At 42.7% G+C, this 14,953-nt stretch overlaps 1 protein-coding gene, 1 long non-coding RNA gene and 3 other non-coding genes across 19 annotated transcripts in view; all 5 read right to left on the reverse strand.

Annotated features, from left to right (window-relative positions):
• Positions 1-547: 547 nt before the first annotated feature.
• Positions 548-5,138, reverse strand: LOC139803560 (uncharacterized). 4 transcript variants are annotated; one of them, XR_011729054.1, is made up of 5 exons: positions 4,727-5,138; positions 4,410-4,649; positions 3,441-3,577; positions 2,471-2,606; positions 548-1,097 (listed from the first exon to the last, which is right to left on the reverse strand). It is a non-coding gene; the product is annotated as an uncharacterized lncRNA (long non-coding RNA). The 4 variants fall into 4 exon arrangements; XR_011729055.1 differs by having other exon boundaries at positions 4,410-4,627; positions 4,727-5,135; XR_011729053.1 differs by lacking the exon at positions 4,410-4,649 and having other exon boundaries at positions 4,736-4,981.
• On the reverse strand, positions 2,678-2,768 carry LOC139803791 (small nucleolar SNORD12/SNORD106). Its single transcript, XR_011729172.1, has one exon. It is a non-coding gene; the product is annotated as a small nucleolar SNORD12/SNORD106 (small nucleolar RNA).
• LOC139803793 (small nucleolar SNORD12/SNORD106) lies at positions 3,648-3,736 on the reverse strand. Its single transcript, XR_011729174.1, has one exon. It is a non-coding gene; the product is annotated as a small nucleolar SNORD12/SNORD106 (small nucleolar RNA).
• Positions 4,917-5,005, reverse strand: LOC139803792 (small nucleolar SNORD12/SNORD106). The gene has a single exon (XR_011729173.1). It is a non-coding gene; the product is annotated as a small nucleolar SNORD12/SNORD106 (small nucleolar RNA).
• A 7,861-nt stretch (positions 5,139-12,999) lies between the features above and the next one.
• Positions 13,000-14,953, reverse strand: part of STAU1 (staufen double-stranded RNA binding protein 1) — a 28,594-nt gene continuing 26,640 nt past the window's right edge. For 7 of the 12 annotated variants that reach the window (XM_071760130.1, XM_071760125.1, XM_071760131.1 and 4 more), the window contains one exon: positions 13,844-14,824. In XM_071760130.1, the coding sequence (XP_071616231.1) occupies positions 14,737-14,824 (88 nt within the window). In that variant the 3' untranslated portion in view covers positions 13,844-14,736. Of the gene's footprint in view, positions 14,825-14,953 lie in introns of all 12 variants that reach the window. The other 5 variants (XM_071760128.1, XM_071760127.1, XM_071760134.1 and 2 more) reach the window with 1 other exon arrangement.

The following is a 14,953-nucleotide window of genomic DNA, read 5'->3' on the forward strand; positions in this document are numbered from 1 at the left end:
CATTCCTGCTAGCTGAACATGCTGCCAGGGAAACATCCAAATACTTAAAGAAGCTGACATCAGCTTCCTTTCCTTCTGAGACTGCTGTCTTTTCTGGGAGACTCATAAGAATCTGCAATACCAGTGACTTACCTGGGAACATGCTAATTTACACCCTTAAGTCAGCCAAAATCTTCACTGAATCATGGTCTACACCAGCCACTCCTCACACTGGATTTAAAGCTGTACAACAAAGTGCAGTCACTCCTCCCTTTAGTCCAGAAGACAGACCTGTTGTTGGCCTTCAGCACCCACAGCTGTCATGTAGAGAACTGTGCCCTAGTGATGCTTCCTGCAGCACAGCAGCAGCCACAAGTCTCAGCTAAGCACTTTCACTTCAGGATATGTGAAACTACTATTAGATCAGACCCCCTCCTCCTAGAGCTTGAGGCAGCAGGCAGCTTTATGTATTTATGCACTTCACAGTAGCATTGCCACCACTCAACTCCTAAAAACAATCAGAACAAATTTGATGTCCCAGGCATGTGAAGAGCATACACCAGCTGAATTCACACAGTACTCAGATTTTATTAAAAAGAAGCTCTTAACAGTATAAAAATGCACACTGCACTGCAGCATCCAGGATGCCCCCTCCCCACTTCACAGACTGGCAGTGACACATTGAAGATTTCTGGATGACAGGGGAGAGCATTTGTCACATACTTGGCAATTGGTCTCTTTATGAACAGCTTCCTTATTTTTAATGACTGTGGTGGGACAACATTAGCTCTCAGGTGGTTAATGCAGGCCTTACAGACAAAAGCATTCAACTACATTAAATATGCAGCAAGTTCCCCAAACCATCATAGTTAAATGCCTCATACCAAGGGAAAGAAAAATACAAACTCCTTCTGTCTGTTAATTGGCCAGACACCCATTTATCACTCCTGCTAGCTCTGAGAAAAGACCAGATCTGTTGCAGGGTGATGTGGATGCTGTAGCTTAGACAAGGATCACAGGTAGCAGCACGAAGAGGGACATCATTAGTAGAAGACACTTTTCTGCTAAGTACACTGATACCACAGCAGGTCCCAGGACAACTTCTGGCAAACCTCAACCTGTCAAGAAAACAGCCAACATTTTATCAGTCCACTCTACCACGAACAGCCAATATGCAGTTTTCAAATCCCATCCCCCCTTTAAACCATTAGGCAAGGGCTGCTCTGCAAAGAGCAAAATCTTCACTACCAGGAACTCCAAACAGGATCCACTCTAAAAATTGTTTTGTGGGAGCTTTTGTAGTACTTGATAAAAGCCTGCAGGAGCTGACTGAGCAGAGTACCACAGTGACATGTTTGTCCAGCTCTACCATCTGACACAGACCACTAACTCACTTGTTCTGAATTCAAGAATAGCCATATAGGAAGGTCACATTTATGCTTAGACACAGGCTGCTAGGGAGATTTCAGCCTCTTGAACATGACAACAGCTGCACAACAGGCACCTGCACAGCAACACAAGGCTGTAGCCTGAATGAATCCAGTGACAGTAAGAGTTTTTTTTATGAAGTTGTTAAACACACTTTCTAGATCATTAGTAAAATGCCAATGATTCAGCCATGTTTACCAATGTCACATCATTCATCTTCTACTAAAAAATGGAGGAAAACCCATGAAAAGCACTTGCTGTCTAGCTAAAAGACACACTGCTAGAAGCTGACTTTTGTCCACACTTCTCCAAGGCATTGAGAACCTCCCATTCAGGGGGGCAAGGAGGGAAGAAAAATATGAAGAAAAGCTCCCCGAGTCTGTAAAAAGCACTTTCTTACAACAATGCTTAAATGGGGCAAACCAAAAAAGATCTGCTTATGCCCTTAAAAGATTAATGGAAAGCTGTCAGAGCTCTCTGCTATTTACTTGAGATCTTCTGAAAGCAATTTCACTTTTGATCCCCAAGTCTTTTACACATGCCAGACAGTGTTACACAATCAGTGTTACTATGATATGTGCAGACAGCACCCTCCAGTGCTGCCTTCAAAGCATGCAGCATACATGTAGCTTCTCTGTAATATCAGGTCATTGGCATGTAGCCTCAACATACAGCTACAAGAACTGGATAATCTTGCATTTGTGGAATCAAACTGGCTAAACCAGAAATTTGCATCAGAATTGGTAATTTTTTGGGGAAAAGGACACTCTTCAGCTGCCCAGAAGGCTTTATATTTCAAAACTCTTCATGTTCATAAAAGCTGGTAAGACATTAACCCCTGCAGAAGGTGGTAAAAGGAAACTTTATTATTTTAACAGGCATTTATACTCAGATCCAACACTTAGAAGGGCCCCACTGCAATGCTTTTATCTACACATCTGCCAAATCTCCAGCATCCTGGAGACCTATCCGATCAATGCATTCCAGAAGCAACACCCCTGCAAAAGGCTGGTTTTTCTGGTTTTTATTTAAACCAGTGAACATAAGTAGATCAAACACTTACCATTTCCTCTGCCAGAGGGGCACATATGGTGGAGCAGACCGGGCAAATGCCCTAATCACACCATTTATTACTGTCAGCTACAGGCATCACATCCAATCTCCCAGATGCTCAATACCCCCTCTGCCTTTGCAGCACCCTACAAGTAAAGCCAAAGGGAACAGTTAGTACCTGGCCCTGCCAGTCTTTGGTACACAGCAGCACTTCACTGCTGGTGCATCAGATATGATCTGGCTTTAACAGTGAGAAATCAACACTGTCGCTCTGTCGGGGAAAAAATTCAGTCATCACTTACACCAGCAAGCCCCCAGCAGCTGGGTGGCTGTACACTCACAGCCACAGCCCAGCCTCCCCCAACAGATCCATGGGGAATGAGTGAAATAATGGCAGAGGAAGTGGCAAAGCCATGCACACAGATGGCCATCTCTGAACACTGAACATCTGCAGTCAACTCACACAACCAAACTGGCCAAAAATGGGCAGGGCAGGAGAGACTGAACAGCATCCCTCTTCCAAAGGGGTACACTTCAGCTGGATGGTTCCTGTCTCTTACTCACTGTGGGAACAGCTGCTGAGCAGATGATCACCCCCAGGTCTGCATGCAGAGTATTTTCTAAATGAGCTCTCTGAACCCAATGCCATCAGGAAACACACAGGACAGAGGTGTAAAACACCAAACTGGTCCAGCTCAGCCTGCACTCCTGTGGCTTGCAGATTCCTTGTCCTGCTGGATCCTGTTCACTAGCTACACCTGTCAGATTTGACATACTAGAATAGGAGCAACAAGAGGCACAAAAAACATTGTTGCAAGGCTTCTGTATGAGGAAAACCTCTCTGCTTTCACCTTTGCACCATCTATACTAATACTGAAAGTCTACAGACAGACTTTAGAATGCAAAACTCTCATGATATTTCCTCCTTTTTTTGAAATTTAATTTAACTTAAAAGTTTAACAGCTACTTAAAGGACTTACCATCATTACTTGCTGGAGGTTCAGACATGGTGGTACAAACTGGGCAACTGCCCTCATCATGTAGTTTATCACTGCCAGTAACAGCCATCACATCAGGTTCCTCAGGGGCTCAACACCCCCTCCACCTTTGCAGCACCCTGTGAGTAAAGCCAAAGGAAACTGTTAGCACCGGGCCCTGCCAGAGTACAGGACACAGCAGCACTTCCCTCTGGTGCATCAGACATGACCTGGCTTGAACAGTGACAGATCAACACTGTCGCTCTGACGGGGAAAAAACTGTCATCACTCACACCAGCGAGTCCACTTAAGCTGTGCCACATTCCCACCTCCCCCCGACAGACCCATGGGCTGAGGAAGTGAGGAATTCAATGAAAATTCCCCCTCAGAAAGAGCTTGGTGGCCGACATGCTCAACAGGCACGTGAGGACGTGCAAAAATTTTAAGAAAAAAAGCCTGATGTGCAACACTTTTGCAGCAGAGCTGTGCCACATTCCCACCTCCCCCCAGACAGACCCATGGGCTGAGGAAGTAAGGAATTCAATGAAAACTCCCCCTCAGAAAGAGCTTGGTGGCCAACATGCTCAACAGGCACGTGAGGACGTGCAAAAATTTTAAGAAAAAAAGCCTTATGTGCAACACTTCTGCAGCAGAGCATCAGCCAGGACAGATGAAGAGCATAAGGCAAGCAGGGGCAGCAGGTTATGCACTTTTGCAGGCCCGGCCTTTGTGGCCACGCGAGGCTCGCAGCTCTGGGCGGGAAGGGGAGCGGTGGCACCGCAGCAAAGACCACACAGTGTGAAGAGTCCCGGCAGCAGGACCAGCTCAGCCATGCCCCCTGCACATCTAAACAGCGAGGGGCAGGGCCGGCCAGCTCCAGACCCAGCCCCTTCCACCACGGGCCCGCCAGCCAGGCCAGCACTGCCCCTTGCCACGGCTGCAGTGTCTCCAAGCCCTGCGGTCACCGGGCACCTGCCAGGGCTCGGAGCTGCCACCCCACCGCCTTCCCCAGGCTGCAGATTCCTTCCTTGAGCTGCCACGTTGCACACTGGGAGAGCCGAGGCACAAAGGGTCTGGCTGTGAAACTCCTGCCAGAAGAAAACCCCCTCTGCTGTCAGCTCCACAGTGTCTGGACTAGGGGGCAAACCCGCGCATCTGACCTGGCTCCAGGGACACCACGTGGCAAAGCCCTGCAGAAGCGAGTGCATAAGTCTTTTGAAAAATAATATATATATATACATATATGTATTCACGTTCGTAATTAGACATTAGCTGTTTTAAGGACTTACAATTCCCACCTGCCAGAGGCTCGGGCAACGCGGAACAAACCAGGCAGCTGCCCCCATCGCTCTCCTGACCCCGCCGCACCAGGTCTGCCAGGGGCTCCGCACCCTCTGCCTTTGCAGCGCCCTAAGAGCGAAGCCGAAGGGAGCAGTTAATGGCGGGGCACCGAGCGGACGGGACACAGCGGCGCTTCCCGCTGGTGCATCAGACACGACCTGGCTTTAACAGTGAGAAATCAACACTGTCGCTCTGACGGGGAAAAAACTGTCATCAACTACACCAGCGAGTCCCCGGGGGTACAGCGGCTGCTCAGCCGCTACGATCCCGCCTCTGCCGGCAGCTCCGGGGGAGCTCATGGAAAAACTTCCCGGCAAAGGTGGCCGAGCAGCCGCTCCTCAAGGAATACCACAGGAGCCTTGAAAAGACGATCTTGGGTACAGGCCTCCAGAGAGTGAGCCCGGACAGAGGCGGCCATGCCGCCAGCCCATGCGGCCCTGGCCGCTCCCTCAGCCGGCGGGGAGGGAGAGAGGGAGGCGGCCCTGGCGGCGGCCACAAGGCAACTCAGGCAGAAACAGCCACCAGGGAGGGGCAAAGGGAGAAAGCCACCACACCTCCACCACCCCCAGACACCAGGGTAGAACCCGCACCCACCTCAGCCGCGCCGGAACAAGAGGGCGCAGAACTCCGCGCGAGGCATTTTATAGGAGCGGCGGGACCCGCCCCGGACCGGCCCACGCAGAGGCGGGGGGCGGGGCCGGCGCCATCTTGGGCGGGGCCGCTCGGGCTGCCTGTGGGAGCCGCCCTCAGCTCTGCTCGCCTTTGCACTCCTCCCTCGTCTTTTGCCTTCTTCCGCCACATATCCCCCGGCCATGAGTCCTCCGCTCTCAGGGAGGCGGTGTGGTGTGTTGTCAGTTCCTCACTCCGGCGTGGTCGGAGGCGGTGAAGGAAAGGTAGTGCGAGGTACGCCCGGGCCGGGCCGCCATTTCGCGGCTGAGGGGAGGACGAGGCGCTAGGCGAGCTCCCTGGCCCCGTTCACCTCATGGCGGTACGCGCCTTTAGTGCCCGCAGCCCGCACCAGCGCTGTTCTTGTGCCCGGCTTTCATGAGGGGCGGCCGGTACGTCGGTGCCGTCCGTTCTCCCGTCCCCGCCTCTGCAGGCCTCCTGCCCGGCCCGCCGCTTCGGGTCCCGGTCCACAGTGTCACTGCGAGGGAGGTCCAGAGATTGAAACCGGGCAAATGGTGTTTGCCCCTACCTTGAGGCACCGATCGACTAACAGTATTGGATGGGATGGGCGAGGATGGATTTAAAAATTTAATTTTCTCTCTGTTTTCTTCTTAGAAAGAAAAATACAGGGTTCGGAGGTGTTTTGGGACTTGTCCAGAAGCACGTGCAAATGGTAACATCCAGCCTTAATCCAGAGCAGGAGCCCCCAAACAGTTGATTCAGGTATTGCAGCCTAGGTTTGTGTCACTGGCGGGATGCCTACAGCTCTTTGGGAAACATCACAGCAGCAGTTGTTCTTCTTTTAGATGGCCATAGACAGGCAAATTACATTGTATAAAATAATTTGCCACCGATTAATAGAGATCAACGGATGTGTCTTAAACTGGGTGGCATATCACTCAGGCATTGCTGTTGTGTGGTGATTTTTTAGCTATAACTTCACCTTGGAAATAGGGCATGAATCCAGTCATCCATATCTGGTGATCTGCCACATGATATCCCTGAATACACATTGGAGGTATTTTTCATGTCCTATGCTCTTGCACACAGTGCATACATCTATTCTTGTAGAGAAAGGTCAGACAAGCACAGAATTTAAAGCATTTAACCCATCACTGGTGGTTGCTGTATAGCCAGGGCTGCCCCAATATGATTCAGAAATGTTCTGCAACCATGACCCATCCAGCACCTCCTGGGAAAGGTAGGAGCTTTTGTCACTAGAATAAGACCAACTAAAGAGATGAGTTTGAAATGGAGTCAAAACTAAAGAGGTAGGGGTAGGTGCAAAGCCATACACTGGTTCTACATCAGGACAGTCTTTTGGGCTAAATGCAGGAGTTGAACAACTTGAGTTCTGCAATAAGCAGCTCTGGTCTAGGCTACCTCAAAATCACGTGATTGCTTCATGCTTTGGAATTTTCTGTTTGTAAAATACACACACATATAAAATACACACACATGTAAAATACACACACATATAAATACAGTTATTGCAAGGCACCAGATAGAGCAGTTCAGTCACTCTTGAGTTTATGAAGTGTTTACAAGAGATATCAGTGCTTCAGGAAACCAGCTGTTACTTTGGTATCAGTCCTACTAATTAAACAGGGATTTGGTGACCAGAGGAAGCAAGGTGAATACATCCTGTGGGACCAATAGAAGGGGTAGTTCAAGGATGATGCTTGAAATGAGTACAAGAAAAGGCACATGGTCAGTTTGTGGGTTAGCTTGCAAGCACACAGCTGAGGCTCTGCAAATCAACCTAGAGAAGCCACAAGATATTTTAGACACTTTGAATGAGTAAGCCCATCTCATTTTACTCACCTCCTTGTCTAGTAGTATCTACATACTGTAAATACATATATAGACCTTATAGTATGTTTAGCATAACATTCAGCTACCATTAAAATGCTTTTTCCAAATTAAATGCATTTGTAGGCAACTAATTCTTGAAAGCAGCTTATCAAGATGGACTTGTGGAATAAATCTCAATCCCATTAATCCAAGTTCCAGAACACCAATAGATAAAAAGACAATCAAAGGAAGGACATTTTAAGAGGATTACAGGGAAAACTAATCTTGTTACACTACAAGCCCATGTCACATGTACAATGCAAAAAGAATTGTAAATGTGATTTGTGTGGCCTAGCTTGGCACAGAAAGGAAAATGGGAAGGTCTGGGATGTTAAACAGCTGCAGCAGCATTTAGTGTCAAATTTGTTTGATTTCACTGGGTTTTATTCTATTTGGTCAAGACACATTGAACACAGGAAGCTTTTCAAGAGGCCGCAAAAGTCAGAACACACTCAAGTCCCAGTTTTACATGATTTTTGCTTGCAGAGTGATCTCTTCCACAGGGCATTGCTAGGCAGAGCAGCCAGCTTGTCCAAGTTTTGCTTCACTGCCAATTTTGCACACAGGGCTTTTGTACAAAAGATACACATCTCCTGCAGGACCTTCTTGCACAGGTGGTTATTGCTGCAGCCACAGGCAACAGGGGGCTGGGCAGGGCCTCTCCAGTTTGCTTTGAATGAGTCATGTAGCAGCAGTTACTCTGTATAAGAGTTGCCAAATCGAAGATAAAATTAAGGAGTTAGTTACATGCCTTTTTTAACAGTTTAACAACTTCTGAAGATTGCTTTTTTTTTTTTAATCTCATGGGATGATTAAATATTTCACATGCCAGCATCCAGCTGCTACATGCTTTGAAGATATGAAGAAATCCAAACTTTAATTCAGATGACTACTTGACATAACCTAAACTGAAAACCCAGCACCAGATGCCTCCAATACTGAGGTAGTAATTTTCCAACATAAAAATTTGTAATATAAATTTAGGAAAGAAAGAATGTATCAAGAAAGCCATGAAAAGACCTCTTTGAATTGTTGGGTCAGCAATTCACTGTGGAGCACTATGGTAATTAAAACAGCACACTGAAAGGGTAAAAATCTTTCTGAGCTGCTGCCAAATCATACACACTGGTCTTTTGGAATAAGAAAAATTCAAAACACAAAACTCTTAGAATGGATTAAAGGGCAGTAAGACAAACTGTTCAGTTGTTGAGCCAGAACTTTTCTACCCTGCAGCTAAGACTAGAAACAAATGAAGACTGAATGACACAGCTGAGTTTCAGCAAAAAGACCCCAAACAAGGACATGTATTCATTTTTACCAGTTTAATAGGTCTATTTGCACATAAATTATGTCCTTGTTTTTTTTTTTTTTTCTTCTTTTCTTCCTACAGACTGTCAAGGGTTTCCTTCCAAAAATGACAGAAATGCATCATGGCTACATGGTGACTGTAGCAGAAACTTCGGGCTTGTTTGCAACAGCAAGTTTAGAGGTCAGTAGCTGGGGATCACCAGACATACAAAGCACTCTTTACAGAGAGATCCCAACATTCATTTTCTCATGAACACAAATATTGCCTAGAGATGGTGTGGATTTTTTTAGGATATGACCTAAAATAAGAAAACATTTTTTTGAGGGGGAAGGGAACTTTGATGGCTTAAAGATTAATCTCTGTAATCACTGGTAAATGGATTTTACATAGACATTGAAATAGGATGCTACTCTTGTCAGAAAGAGACAGAACAAAAAGACAAATTTGTAGATCAATGTGGTGCTAACTAAAAAATTTACATCCTTCTCTGTCTTGCAAAAATAACTGGTTTTAGTCCACTTCCATAGCTTTTCAACTACAATGTTAAATAACCATGAGCAGGAACTCAAACACAGGACTTTCTCAGTTTAACTCATATGGAAATGCTTTGGTTCAGCAGATAAACAGTATTTACTTCATCTAAACAGTGTATAATTAGCTGCTACTGGGAATGTACCACAAGCCCTGCTGGCTGCTTCTTGGGATCAGGAGGTGTCAAGGTGGGCAGCATGGGATGATGAGAAAACCTCTTTTACATGAAAGGCAGCACTGGATTTCTGCATCACCCCCATACACAGAAATAGAGGCTAAAACAGTCATTAAAACCAACACCTTTGGAGTTAGTACAATACAAGAGAAAGCTCTAGTTATTGTTAAGAATGCTTAGAAGAGACAATTATTTAAATGTAATAAGCCTTTGTGAGTTTGAGGTAGCATCTTTTCTTCAAGTTTTTATCCACTTCAGTGATGAAAGTGACTTGGTGGGTCAACATTATATGTTAATATATAAGAACAAAGCTCCTCCTTATCTACTTAACAAGCTTTAAAGGAAATTAAGAAACTTTTTATGCAAATACAATGGCAGTTTGTAAGACAGTTATGCTGAATCTTAAAACAAACTACTGATCAATTTATTTTTTCAGTGCCTTCCTTTCCCAATTGCTTTTTCTAGGCAAGAGCTAAATAGTTCTTTGCTAAAACCAAACTCCTGTGTAAAAACAACAGTGAAAGCAATACTTACCAGTCAGACCACAATATATATCCCTACTGTGACTACTTGTTTGTGGGCTTTAACATGGTAACAGCAGCAACTGGAGAGATTGCACCCATGATAAAACTGAGGAATGGGGATTAGTGTCTGTAGAGATGCTCATTTGCCACCAAACAGATTTTGCATTTGTGCTTTGATGTGAACTCTAGTAAAAGGTTTTGTCCCTTAACACGGAGTTGTGACTGGCTTCTTTGGGTGCACTAATCTCCCTTTTAAAAACAAAGCAAAACCCAGACAATAAACCAAAAACCAAGGAAAAAGGCATTTAAAGATAAAAGACTTTTTGGGTTGAAAATAATAATGAAAGAATGGCAGCAGAGGATGCAAGTATTGAAAGCATACTCCATGAAGGATCTGCATCATTAATACGGCACATTTAAAATCTAAACCATCCTCTATTATGACTAAAGTTTAAAAGCATTAAAATTTTTCATTTCTAATCAAAGACAATTTTGTTTCATTGCAATATTGCAAGTGGTATATAAAATAATTTGTCTTGTTGGAGAATAAAATACACTCGTGAATAAGTAGTATTCACCATCTGTATGCTTTTATTCAGTTCTAATCCAGAGATTAAATTAATACCCTTGGGATTTTAATTTGCTCTAACAATCAATTTTCTTTCCCAGCCTGCTTCCATGGGATGTTCAGGTTCTTGCTTATAAGTTCCTGGATGTTAATAAGTGTACGTATCCAATCAGCAGGTAAAGGGAAGCAATACAGCATGTCACAGCCACAGAGATGAAGTGCAGTATTTTTAGACTTGTAACCACCTCTGGAGTAGCATTTCTTTGATCTTAAACAGACGTAATCTAAATAAAATCACTTAAATACAGAAGCCCTTAAGGAAGATATTACATTGATTCACACTTATCTGTTGGTTTCTCTTGCACACTTTCAAAATAAAAGCAGCAAACAATTACGTGGTTGTTTCAAAGAACAAGATTAGGGAAGTGGTACATATCCTATCCCTTCCTGCAGTTAGGCACTTTTGGAATCTCCACCATTTGTATTTAGCTTTTAGGACATAACACAACTTTTTCAAACTTTGATCAGTTTGGATTTTAGTTTTCTTGTACTGTAATGAAACTCCCAGTACAGCTACATCTAACTGTGATGTACAATACTAATATTTGGCCAGAGAACTGTGCACAAGAATAACTGCTCTGCTGACTACAGATTCCCCAGCTGAGTCTTTTCAGACAGGATTTATATCAGCTTTCTATATCCTAAACCAAAACAAGTTACAGGAATGTACTTTAATATTGTGGAACAAACAGGTATCACAGGAAATCCAGTCTGTTCCTCATTCTATAGGCACATTTTAGCTATCTGCAGGTGACCATTCCCAGTAGATTTTGCACAAATCCTTGTTTTTCTTAAGATCTCCATCTTGAAACAAGAATCACAGATCATGAAAAAGTAGATTCTTCCTCTGGGGAGTCAGGACTTCCTATTAACAAAATAATCTGCTTAAAAAAAAAAAAAAAAAAAAAAAAAATCGATGTGACCAATTTTCATCATTCTCCTTTGATTTTATGTAATGCAGTTTTTTTGTCTCATGGGTAGCAAAGTGACCCATTCAAGAAAGCAAATAATACTCCAAAATCCCTGGATGACCATGGACTACCTTCCTTCTTGTACACCAACTTAAGAGTACAACTTGTTACTTAAAACAGAAAACCTGAGCAGCAGTCTTAAAGTTAGATAATGCAGCACTGGAAAAGGCTTCATTTGTGTAGGTTTCATCTACAAACTCACTCTCCAGGTTCTTATATGAGGCATTCCAAGGAGACATTTGACTGCACCTCTTCAAAGAACAGTGGCACAGCATCATTATTTTGACAAGATCCACTCTTAGTGCAGCCTTATACTTGTACAAATAAAAAAAGGCTTGAAGGAAAGGGATGCTGAAGTTTCTAGGATATCTTGGATATTGTTAGTACAATAGTTATGAGCCTGATAGATTGAACTAAATACACTGTCCTCCTTACTGTCATTAGAAAGGGATCAACACTAAGTTATTTGTAGCTGAACTGAACTATTTTGAGTGCAGGATTTCACAATTCAAACATACAGCAGATTCTGGAATACTCAGATTAGTACTACCATATTGCCAAATACTTTTGGAGGAACACAGGAAAACATGAAGTAATTAACTAAGATTTTGCAGTAATTTAGACAGATTTAAATAAGATAGTGGGGAGAAAAATGCTTGGTAAAATCCGCTTGTGGGAGAAAAATCCTAACCAATTAAGATCCTAGTAAGAGAAAGCCATTTTGGAGCAGACCCTATGCTTAAATTTTCTGCAATGGGATCATTACTGAAATGTGTGGTATGAAACCCAAGCAAATATTCCAGTGATATTTCTACTTGGAAGCTCCAGCTCATTTACTTCCAGTCAAGAGGTTTCTTAAGATCAAAACCAAAAGTAAAATGTTCAGAGAAAGAATCCAGAATGGTGAGGTGTCTTGCAGAAAGCACTCATGCTTTTATTTTTATGGATGCTTTATACCAGCACTAGCCTGCTTGATGATGGCACTCAGACTTTCACCTTCACCTCAGTTTTCTTTTTTTTATTCGTAGAACATTGAAATATCTGTTGAACAAATTTCATATAAAGCCTTCATGTGATTACATGTAGTATGTGTTACATATTACATGTAATCACTCTTTGTATCCTTTCCTGCATCAAGCAAAGAGGAGACAGCAAGCAATTGTAATGCTCTAGAAAAAATACACTTTTATCTAGAACTTTGGCTTACCTAGAATCCACACAGTAACCTGAAGTCTTCCATCGTGAGGCTGTCATAAAAGGTCTTTAACAGCAGAACCTTCTCTTACATAGCACCTCTAAGATGATAAATGCATTTAAGAGTACTGAGGCAGAGGTATCTATGGCAAAATACCTTAATTCAGGCTCATATGAAACAACTTCATCAATAAATGAATGCTGCAAAGTAGTCAGAAGAATAGGCTCTGGCCCCATCCAAAGAGAAAACTTCCACATAGCAGTGGATAAAGACAGGGGGATCATTTACTCTGCTGATAACGTGGTATCTGTGTTCCAGTACAAATTGGTCAGTAGTTTCTAAGTTGTAAGAATTTGCAATACAAAGCCTCAGCCTAGCAAGTTTCTTTTAATTTTTAAATGTACAGCATTTTAATTCTACAAATGTAAAAAACAAACAAACGAACAAAACAAAAAAACAAACAAAAAACCCCAAACAAAACCCCCCAAACTTTACAATGTTTGTTTTCGCTTATAATGATCAAACCCAACTTGATTCAATAAAATTTGGTGTGCAGTTAATGTGGCCCAATTGCTTTCCATAATGCAATTAAACTGGCCGAGACATTTAGCTTTGAGACACAGCATATGCAGTAACTGCTTTCTGTGACAGGAGTTACTACAGGCACTGCAAACAGGTATTTAGGAAGTGCTGCTACAGATTACCAGGTAAGTACACACTGAATGTAGTTCACATCCAAACAATACTCTCTCATGTGTCAGTCTGTGGGGCCAGATTTTGTTGCTAGAGGGAAAGTTTTGAAAGGACTACCCCCCAAAAAATTACTAAGTGCAAGGCAAGGTTATGACTCAAATTACAAACAAACAAGGAAACTTAAAAGTAGAGACTTAAATGTTGAAATCATACCAACCTGTTACACCAGGTTTCTTGCCATAATCATAACTTCAGCTTAAGCTCCCATTAATACAGTTGCACTAACACACTGTGGCACAAATAACAAAATGTACCCAACATTACTTTTGAATTCCCTTGACCTTGCCAGGTTTTCACATCCTCCACATTACCAAATAGTAGTTATTCATATGTAAGTGATAACCATTGTACAGTTACTCCATAGCTTTACAATACTGCCCGTACTATATCACAAGCATTACAAATCCTATAAAAAAGCAGCCCCTGTAGTGGCATACAAGAATAAATTAACCAAAAAAATTTAGTATTACCATTTATTGGTGACAAACACTACGTTTTACTTACATTCCATGGGGAGAAAAAATTCCAGCGTAAACAATGAACTGAAGCATTACTTAACTTGCAAGGCTATCGTGCTTTACCTGGACCATATGCAAAAAACTTTATTGCGCACAGTTCAGCACGCAATAACACAACATCAAAAGCAACACAGTTTATATATAAACATAGGTAATTTTTTTCAGCCCTACATGGAGATGTAATTAAACAGTATAAAGCACTCAAGGAAAATCAATCTGCGGTTTTATATGCACTACATCGAGATCATATCCTGTAATGCAGTGAGCTGTGTGCCATCTATACACACAATCCTTAAAACATAGATCATTTAAAGTCACGTTGCATTCGAGTTTCCCCCCCCCCCACACTCAAGAAAACTAGAAATTAACCAAAAATGATCAAACAAAGTTTAAAATTCCTAAAGTGTTTTAATTCATTCAACCGTTGGATAGTTAAGCTACTAAGCTGGACTTTTTAAAATGGTGGGCACACAATTTGTTTCCAGTGAAACTGCTATTTCAATAAAAACAAAATAACCACATACATGGATATGATCTTCCCAAGTTAGTTCACAGATAACATGTCAGTCTCAGAAGACAAAGTTTCTAAACTGTGCTATTGTTCTAGATACAATTAAGAAACTTTTAAATGAAAAATTTATAGTGTCATTTCAATCAAAACAACATAATGAAACTAAAAATTCATCACTGTTTGAAGAAAAAGCAACGGTTATGATTTATACACTACAGTAGGTTGTAAAGACTGTAGCACTCTAAAAACAGTTAGGTTACATTAAGAGGAAGCATTTGATTTTCTCTGGTGCTTTCAGGTTTGGGTCCAGTCAAAAGCCTTTTTTAGGCAGTGCTGTCCAGTGTTTGTCCCAAAGTGTTTGAGTTAGCCGGTTTGAGAAGAGGGTCACTTTCCATTTCTTGTTTCACACATCTACAAATAAGAAAACACCTGTTACTTACACGAGACAAAACACTATTTCCACAGATAAGATGCTTCTAAATCAGCTGAAAAAAATCTGAGGTGCATATAGCAATTTCTTTCCACATAAATGGCCTCCAT

The sequence above is a fragment of the Heliangelus exortis genome, chromosome 16 (genome assembly GCF_036169615.1).
Source record: "Heliangelus exortis chromosome 16, bHelExo1.hap1, whole genome shotgun sequence".
Taxonomy (NCBI): domain Eukaryota; kingdom Metazoa; phylum Chordata; class Aves; order Apodiformes; family Trochilidae; genus Heliangelus; species Heliangelus exortis.